The following is a 10,090-nucleotide window of genomic DNA, read 5'->3' on the forward strand; positions in this document are numbered from 1 at the left end:
GATGTAGTCTTTAGTATATAGTTATAATAAAACATGTTGAATGGATGTGGATGGGAGCCACTATTTAAGTTCAGCTGCACTTGAAGCTTCTTTTTTGTACTAGTGTGGGAGAAATTGCCTTCTCTCTATGAAGTACCTTTTTTGTTCAAGTGTGTGAGAGCTGCTCATCTTGTTTTGCAGCTTATTTAGTGTGCTAGTGTTTGGGGACACCCCTCCTAATCCCTTCTTCTCTTCCTCTCTGCATATGTGCTTGAGTTTCTCTCTCTCTCTCTCTCTCTGCTTATTTAGCGTGCTAATGTGAGGGGACTCCTCCATCCCCTCTCCCTCTCAACATATGATCTGTGCTAGTGTGCGGGGACTCCCCCTCCCCCTCCCCCCTCTCCCTCTCTACATATGTTCCTCAGTTTTGCTCTCTCTTTCTCTCTCTCGGTTCGCGTTTGTTACTTAATTTTGATTCACATTAATCAAACCATAAAGCAAAGGTATCCAGGGTGATTAGGACTTGCTTGCAGAGCCCTCCTCCTTAGGGCTCACTGTAGTTGAATCCCGGGCCTGCAGTGGTGGGAGAATTTTTGGGAGATCACTTCAGCAAAGTTCCATTTATGTGCTTCGGTCCTAGCAGGGGCCATTGTGAGAAGATATTTCTCGGGTTTGTCAGATTTTGTGAATCAGTAGAAGGATATTGATAAAGCAAAGGCACCGGGATTGGTTAGAACTTGCTTGTGAGGCCGTCCTCCTCAGGATGGGGGATTTGCAATATCACTTTGGCAAAGTTCTATTGACATACTCGGGAAGTGAGATAGAGGTCTGTTTCCTTCTCTGTGGGTAAGAAACACTTATAAAAAATGGCCAAAGATTATCATTGAGGATGACTCCAATAATGTAATTAGTTGGACCAAGGGGAGAAAACATGCCAATGGCATCTCCAGATAGTGTTTGATGAGATTCACACACCAAGGGACTACAGGTATCATTTAACCATGCTTATAGATAGTCCAATGTGGAAGTGGATGCATTGGCCAGAGGAGGTGTATCTAAGATTGACCATTCAGTTGATTTTTTTATTTTTTTTATTTAATGTATAAGAGGTTTACAGCATAGGGTCTAGCGCACACAGGCTCACTTTGTAAAGAAAATGATAGGATGCGATTTGTGTAAGGTTGCAACTTTTTTTGTAGAAATAAGGTTGTCTTACTCTATTCTGTCCATTTTACTTGGACAATATAGATTTGACACATCAATTTGTCCTCAATAGATTTCAGTTACCAACAAAAAACAAGGCGCCTTTGGATGAACTACAGGCATTAACCCTTGAAAGGTAATCTTGCAACAACAGCAAGCACCTTTGGAAAGTTTCTATGTGAACATGTGCTTTATTTGAAACATGAATACCATAGGACACATTTTTCTTTATCTTTCCCAATCTGTCTAGATTGTTCGTCATCAGAATGTCCATTTTATTAATATATTTATTCATTTTTTTAATCTTCTTTCCTATTTAGCGCCTAGTTTAGGAAGCTACCTCTGTTCTTCTGTCGTTTTTTTTGTAGTGAAGTTTTTAGGAGACTTAAAGATATCATTCGTAAGGCCAGCTGGACTCCAGAATGCACAGCAGCAAATTGTGATTAATGATATTGAAAATTTTCATAAACTTTATTTTTAAAGAAACTAACAATATACCATGCCGAAAACCTGCACTTTGACAGTTACAAGAATGGCAACTCTCTCCATTAACTTGTAATATTATTGTTTTACAATGAGTATTCATTTTCCCCACATCAAAATTTTGGAACACAGTGGCATGAAAGATGCCAATACACTTGATTGAGGAGAAAATAATCACAATTTACACCCTCTGTTTACAACTGAAAGGACAAAAAAATTGGAGATCACCTACAAAAACTAATTATCAAAATTACCTGTGGAAACTGATAGAATAATGATATCTCTCATCTCCATTAGTTTCAACAATTAGCTCAGTTGGCTCAACTTCTCCAGGCAGAAGAAATCTCAAGATTGTTGTCTTCTTCCCACCAAGTTGCAGTCTGCAACGCCACATCACAAACCAATATGCATGGTAGGGTACTTTGGTTAACATATAATACAGGTTGTTCCTTTATTAAATTATCACAGTTCATTAAAATTGGAGAAAAAATGGGGAGGGGGGGGAAGCATTTGAATCAGTGTTTAAGTATCAAGTGGTCTTTGAAAATAATTATATTCTGGCAAATGGGTTTCTCAGGGTAGGGTAAAGAGTCCAACTATCCTAATAGTTGATTATGAGCTCCATTTAAGGCTATGGATTACAGTCCCCTTGTCAAGGGTTAACAAATGATTTGAACCCAAATCCTAAGGAATCAACAAAGACGTCCAAACCACTAAACTAACAAGCAGAGGCCATGGTAGTTCATACCCGTAAGTTGTTAGTAGATTCAGTAATTTTTCCCTGATCAGTAGCACATTCATCAAGCTGGGAACTAGGTAAGATGAAGCTAGTAAGCTTGCTTATATTTTGTTGAAATTTTTTGTTTGTGGCAAGAAGATCTTCTGAACTTAAGAACTTCTTGAAATATAGGGAACAAAGGTTATTATTCTATTCTCTTGTCGAAAAACACTAACAGAAAAATTGATCTAATTAATATGAATCAAGCATCCATTGTGGGAAACAGATTGTTTCTATGAGATGGGAAGAGCGACATAATGAAATTTACAAAAATTTACCAGCAGAATTAGTACTCGTAGAAGTGGCAGGTAAAAGTAGAATCAGTATAGTAGCACTAAGTACTAAGATCAGAAACAGAAGCCAAGGGAAATTTGAGTTCATTCTGACCTTATAGCCTCTTCTCAGAAATTCCAGGGAGCTTCCTTCCTCTTCTTTCAGTCCTAGAACTCTCAAAAGTTCTTCCTTTGTCTAAAAGATATGACATACTCTAATGAGCAAGACATGATAAAGGAATACAACTGAATATTTTATGTAGTGAGGCCAGAAGTAATACCTCACCCAATGTGAACCGTTCTGAACTTTCAGCAATACAAATAAAAGAGCCATCAGCTTGTTTTAGCATTACCTGCCAAGGCCCTAGGCCAATTAAAGCAAATGAATATTAGAAGCAGGCATCTTTTAAACCTCCCTCCCTCACTTCATCGTTCTTTTAGCATTTACATCACAATTTCAGAAAAATTTCATGGCAATAATTGTAACAGCACCAGTTTCATAAACGGACATGGGGGAGGTGCTGGGTTTACTGATTGACACCGATTTAATTCTTAAGGCATAATAACCAGTATTTCAAATAAGCATCAGGCTAATCCATAGCATAAAGGAATGAAATCGACAGGTATTATGTGCTGTCATGATGTTTAATAGGGTATTTGATGGTTATGTCTTGATCCATCTCCAAGGAGATACCTTGTAATTTCTTAGTAAGTACAGAACTGGAGATGGGACTGTCCTTGTATGTGGTTCGGAATTAACTCTTTTGGAAACAAGAAATTTCCTTCGTACTCCCAAACCCTAAATCTCCAACATACAGTTAAAAGTCCAATGAAAAGAATAGCGAGCTCATCTCTCAAGCTTATAAATTTTTTAAGTTTTTTATGTAACATGAAATACATAATGAGAGCTTCTAGAGAAAGCCCCACATCATAATTTAAAGAACCCCATGATCACAAGCGTTATTTCTTGGTTGATTCTGAGATCATTGACCAGAAATATCAGATAAAATCATAATCATGCTATAAAGAATAATGTCATTGCATAATATTTTCACATGCAAGTGCCAGCTGGGAATTTACAATATGATACAGTGCAACAATAAATTATCTGATGTTTAGCAAATGCAGGCCAGCAAGTCAATTTCACCAACATGTGCATCCATACCTGGATATTGGCGAAACAAGGCACCGCTATAGTTTAAAACGTAAGGTGCAACTGCAACTGTCTTCAAACAGAAAACAAAATTTTTATTTGACAAATTGAACCAAATCAATACTATCATATAACTCATCAGTAGAAAACCCATGATATTAAGTATGGTTACCTTTGAGTAATCTCTAATTCGAATATAGAATACAGGGATGAAATGAGAAAGGAATCTGTAATGCAAATCCTTGGTGGGGAAACCTAAAAGGCCCAAGTCAGCTCTGCAAAAAAAGATGCATGTAGTTCATAGGATTGAAGGCATTTCTGAAGGGCCACAGTATGCATCCATCTGGAATTAGATACTTGTAACCAAGCATACCGCAAGGTGTCCAGTTCCAAATTGAAAAGAAGAGCTGGCGTAGATGCAGCAAACATTTCCTGCACGTACAATTGATAGCCCACCTCATAAAGTTGATGGCAGAGGACAATTTGACTTAAAGTAACACAATGGATGGGTTTTAAATTCTGAACGCGCATTGGAAAAGAATTTTAAAAATTGAGATTAGTTGGAATCTTCATGGTGTCACCTAATTTGCTCAGTGCTACTCTGTCTTATCGAATATGCCAAATTAGTCCTGTATAATTAAATTTGATTCCTTTCTCATTGTTAACATGGATGCTACCTGCAACCTAGGATGCAATACAAGATGTCCAAGCTGCTCAGGAAAGGAAAAACCCAACAAAACATTTTCCCTTATACAGTTCATCTGGACAGTAACATTTGAATTGGCTACAACTACCAAATATGATGGTATGAATGTACTTGAGTACACTAGATGATGGCACCAGCATAACTCAAGAAAGAAAACTGACCAATGGGATGAGACCGTACCACATACTTCTCAATGACAGAGAGATCCTGCGTACTACAATTGATGAAAACAAACAGCGATGGTGGCTCGTCAGACTTCCATTGACCTGTAATTATACCAGAAAAATACAATAAAATATTGAGAAAAGCAGCAAGCTGTGCTCAACTCCCAATAAACAAATAAATAAAGCAACAGGCAAATATATTATTGACAAAGAAATGGCATGCCAACTTGGCATCTTGGAAAGAAATCTATGCATGAGAGGTTCAATTTTTGGGCAAAACACTGTTGACAATAAATCTTGTGAAAAGCCACCTATCATGAATATGACTAGAAAAAGATACTTCAAGTATACATTGAGATAGATAATCACCCACCAACACTTAGTTTACATAAGAGATCTTAACAACAACATTTACCCAACATATCACAAGGGGGTGTGACACGGAACATCCTTGCTTCACTAATCTTAATCATATTATGTACATGCCTTGAGGGTAGCAACTCCTCATGTGGTATATAGTTGCAATGACAAAGAATCAATAAGACACAATATTCACCTTGTTAATCAACTTTAGTTTCTTGGTGACAGATCCTTGTGCACAATATTTAGTATTGGTAAAGGTTTCATCATAAGGTTTCCTAGTCTACAGAGTATTCAATGAAATGATCCTCAGCTATAAATATCCCAACTTCTTGCTCAAAGGGATAGGACAAAAACAAGAGTTGTTATCACATATAGATATACACACCTGATGTACAGGAGCAAGGTCCAGGGCTCCTCCTTTGGCCAAACCAAGCTAAACTATCCACTAGAAATTAGATCCATCCAGTATCTAAGAGCCACCACATACCACTATTAACTATCTAATATACTTAGCTCTTTCTTTTTAACAATGAGTTATAATGTTGTATTGCATAATTAGAATGTTACACAGGAAATGAATAGCATTCCTCCAGCAATGAGAAAGGTAACTTATGGTAACACACCTGGTATGGGCACTCTACAACTGAGCAAACGAGATTTGAAATTTCAAATCATGGACATGGGGCGACATACCAAATTTGTAACTTCTACGAAATGCAACAGTCCTACAGATATTACTAGAATTGATTTAATTTATGTAATCAGATTATTTTTCAAGCAGATTATTTCTCAAGCAAACAGAATATTAAAACAACCAAGAATGGTCCTATGATGTATGCATACTTTTTTTAATAAAAATGCAGATCGTATGCATCATAATGGCACAAGAACAATACAGGAATAAAAAATCCTTGTTCTTGTATCACAAAAGGACAGTCTGAGCATCCCAACCAACTTGTAGTCACCTTCTTCATCCGCGGCAAAATCAAAATCCAATGTATTTCTTATGGATTTGAAGAAAGTTGACACTGGGCCACTTGGTACGTCGTCCAAACTACCAATAGTCACACCATTCACCTGGAAAAAAATAAATTCCACGTCTGAAGCGTTGTCAAAGAGCATGGGAACAATTAAGAATGGTGCACCCGAGCGGAGAAACCTTTCACCAATCTCCCTCTCAAGAAAAAAAAACAGAACACCCTTGAGGCCATAAGCTCTACCTTGCACACTACATGTGTGTAGATTGTAGAAGTATATTAACCAATAAGTGAGAAAAAATAGTTTCATACTGTCTCAAGAGCTGTTTTGAAGAGCTGAGAAGCCCGACGCTTTTCTGGTTTGTCAGGGAAAACCTACATAGATCAGAACATATAAAGAGAAAACTTAATAACAGGCAAAAAGCAAGAGATAGTTCAAATTATGGAACTTCAAAAGCTTAAAGAGTCTAGGTTAAAATATATAATAACTTGAAATATATAATTACTTACAATGCAAGCCCTGGTTCCCTTCATTTCATTGAGCTTCCTAACTACAGCCAACGAAAGCTGGATATTGGCGTCGATGAATTCATCTGAAGATCCCTTCAATTGATCAACAGGTTGAAATAATCACCCTATTGAGAAACATTATATCACCACAAACCTTTTTTTTCTTTTAATTAGCAACCATTGATTAAAAGCAAGCAAGCAAGATGTATTTACTTGGGTAAGAATTATCTACTAGGATAAGCATTGCCTTCCACCGAGTTATTTCGGACTGTTAAGAATAGCATAAAACTTGTTTTCCTTATGAAAAATAGAGTACTTTCGCTTAAAATTTGAGATAGAATCTTTTGCAAAATTGCAGAGCAGAAAAGAGTACCTTATATGAGGAAATGCTGCTGGGCAATGGCCTGATAACACAATTCAAGAGTGGAACTGAAAATTAACAAGGAATTTGGAAAATCTAACAATCCATTATCATGAAAACATAGAATAAACCCAAAAAACACTCACGGGAAGTCGATTTCAAGGCGATTTTTCCCATCATCGAGAGCATAAGCCAGAGAATTGGCAGCATCAGACACGAGAACCTCATACGACTTGGGCTTGTATATGGGAACGCCAGCCTTTGGGTCGAAGCCAGGAGCTTCCCATGTACTCTTTCCAGTCATGGCCATGGCGAGGGGCCTAGAGTGAGGAGCCTGGGTAGAGAGAGAAACATGGGTTTTCGTAATTGTAGGTGATTTTAATGGTGATAAGGATAGGGAGCACAATGGCAGAAGAGTTGCAGAGTTCATGACCAAGGTCACCATAATCTCTCTCTCTAGAGTTTCTCCTTCTCTCTCTAGAATGAACCTCTCCTTCACTCTCTGCGCCGGAGAGGATGGAACGGATAAAGTGGAGAGCGCGAGAATATAGAGGGAGAAGGATTTGGACAGTTCGTCGAGCGGTTAAGTTGTTGAAGATTTTAACACTACGTCTTGGGTTCGAATCCTCCTCACTCACTTATATTGGAAAAACTTTAAAAAATGGTTTGTCTATAAGTAGATTATTTATCTTTACCTTTTATACACAGTAGTTACGATTATTGTCCCTCATGAGATGTCAAATTAGATAGTTTGGACTTTGGAGTGAATACAGATAGTTTGGAGTGAATCATAAAAGTATGATAATTTTTTTTTTTAACTTTGTGTATGTTCAATAACCTTCTTACAACCACTCATTTTAAAACAGAAAATGGGCTGATAGAGCTGCAACCCTACCAAAATAAATAAATCCTCACCTCATAACTCATCAAAAATTGCAAGTTAAGTATTAACAACCTTTATATTGATATTCTCGCCTTGAACATTATGGTTGTAGAAAAAAAATATTTTAAGCTCTAAAAATAACGTAGATTGTAACAAATTATCTAGATTGTATTTACCCTTTTTTCTTTTTCTTTTTTATCTAGACCGTTTACTTTGCTTTTAAAAGAAGTATTCATAGATTTACAAGATCTGTGTTATTTTTTTAGTTTCAAAATTTAGTGTCATGTTGAAATTGATTTTAGATATCATAGAGATTTCTTCTGGATGATGATATGAGATGATGTTTTGTTTTGTTTTCATAAAGCCTAGGCCTTATAGAAACCTCATCCTTTCAAAATTTAAAGGGCAATAATGATTGTGACCTCAATGTACACAAGATAAATGATCTCTTTGTAAGGATTGTCAGTAAAGAGGCCATTTATTTTTTATACATAGATGTCACAATCATTAGATGTCAAATTGAATGGCTTGAGGTGAGTCACGAAATCCAAAAACTTATTATTCTTCTTTTTTGAACTTTGTATCTATTCAATGATACTCTTATAACCACCAATTTTATAATTTAAGAGACAAAAATGATCATGACCTCCATGCATAAGAGAAGAAGGGTGCAATCTTCAAATAGTGTCGAAAAATGTGGTTTCAATATTGGAAATATTTGTGATAGCCTTAAAATATAATTTCATCTCTAATTATAAAATTTAAAGCTTACAAAATAGTATAGATCTAACATATTTATGAAAACCTTGAAAATTTACAATAAAAAAAATGCACTATAAGATGTACCATTTCAAAAGCTTGAAATCCATTTTTTTATTATGTCCATGCACCTTGAGATCGAGATGATCAATTTGAGGATATTTGAGCATCAAAATAATCTCTTCTAGTGAAATTTTTGAGGTGCACCCTAATTTTATTGTTTAGAGCCTCACACATATAAACTTTTTCCAAAGAGGAATAGTATACAATCTCTTGTTTTTTTTTGTTAGGTGCTGTTGTATAGAGCCGAGGCTCTAAACAATCAAATTTGAGCCCACCTCCAAGTAGTGTAAAGAAATATGGTTTTAATATTGAATTTTTTTGTAATAGCTTTAAAATATATTTTTATTTTTAATTATGAAATTTTAAATTTCAGAAATAGCGTGGATCGAGTAGATATATAAAAACTTCAAAATATTAAAATTGACAGTAAAAAAATGCGTTACAAGATGCACTATTTCCAAAACTTGACTTCCATCTCATGTCCATGCATATTGATGTCAAGATGATCAATTTGATGATATTTGGATATCAAAACATCTTCTAGTGAAATTTTTGAGGTAGACTCTAATTTGATTGTTTTAGAGCTAGGCTCTATATAAACTTCGGGTGCAATTGGCATGCGGACGTCTCCGTAGGTGCAGAGGTACGGTGCCTTTCAAATTTTATCATGGTCTATAATTTTGATGTAAAATGTTATTAGGATTATATCGGAATCTATTTTTATATCTAATTATAAATTTTAAAATTTTAAAAAGGTTAAAATCAAGTAGATCTATAAACATATGAAAATCTTGAAAATGGACGGTGTAGATAATATGTTGTAAAATGCACTATTTTTTAGATTTAAAATCTTTTTATTGTTCATAGTCACATCTCGATGTCGAGATGATCAATCAAAGGGTTTTTCAACATTAAAACTACATTTTCCCAATGGATTTTTGAGGGGAATCCGTAATTCTACATTATAAGGTAGCATCCTTGGATAAACTTTTTCCATAAACTTATTTCCGACCAAGAACAATATCTTATTATTTCTGACCAAGGTTAGTCTATCATTATGTTGAGGACTCTCTCTGCTTGTAAGACCATAAAAGTGCCTTTAATTAATTAGGGTTCCCAACGGCCAGTTCAAAAACTTTTTGAAGCTTTTACAAGGACGTGCGTTCTTGAAAACCGAACCCTAAAATACAATTTGTCATCATTTTGAACCCCCAATGATTCCGCAAAGAGTTTCAAAATTCAAACCTTTTAATTGACTGAGGTGACTACTTATAGTCTTGCGCGACCATATAATCAGATATTGATACTAGCATAATATGGTCTCACGGGACAGATTGTATGATTTACGCCCCCGCGGGAGAATATCCACCGAGACAAAGTTTACTAAGATCCAATTATGACAATAAATGGACCCGCGGTACGGTTGCTCGGTCAGC

General features: G+C 35.9%; 1 protein-coding gene across 10 annotated transcripts; it reads right to left on the reverse strand.

Annotated features, from left to right (window-relative positions):
* Window positions 1-1,706: 1,706 nt before the first annotated feature.
* Window positions 1,707-7,467, reverse strand: LPA3 (Low PSII Accumulation 3). Of its 10 annotated transcripts, none has more exons than XR_016041126.1 (12): window positions 7,096-7,467; window positions 6,962-6,992; window positions 6,589-6,681; window positions 6,391-6,453; window positions 6,067-6,178; window positions 4,755-4,840; window positions 4,242-4,300; window positions 4,041-4,143; window positions 3,881-3,937; window positions 2,997-3,079; window positions 2,831-2,911; window positions 1,707-2,045 (listed from the first exon to the last, which is right to left on the reverse strand). XR_016041126.1 is itself a non-coding variant. In XM_088847357.1 (12 exons), exons 3-12 carry the CDS (start codon window positions 6,610-6,612, stop codon window positions 1,986-1,988), a joined length of 732 nt encoding a protein of 243 aa, XP_088703483.1. In that variant the 5' UTR covers window positions 6,613-6,671; window positions 6,962-6,992; window positions 7,096-7,467; the 3' UTR covers window positions 1,707-1,985. The 10 variants fall into 10 exon arrangements, 6 of the variants coding, with proteins under 6 accessions (XP_088703483.1, XP_088703481.1, XP_006855705.1 ...); XR_016041125.1 differs by having other exon boundaries at window positions 5,998-6,178; XR_016041128.1 differs by having other exon boundaries at window positions 6,589-6,713.
* Window positions 7,468-10,090: the final 2,623 nt, after the last annotated feature.

This window comes from Amborella trichopoda, chromosome 9 (genome assembly GCF_054954075.1).
Source record: "Amborella trichopoda isolate Santa Cruz 75 chromosome 9, AtrichopodaSantaCruz75HAP2 v2.0, whole genome shotgun sequence".
NCBI classification, from domain to species: domain Eukaryota; kingdom Viridiplantae; phylum Streptophyta; class Magnoliopsida; order Amborellales; family Amborellaceae; genus Amborella; species Amborella trichopoda.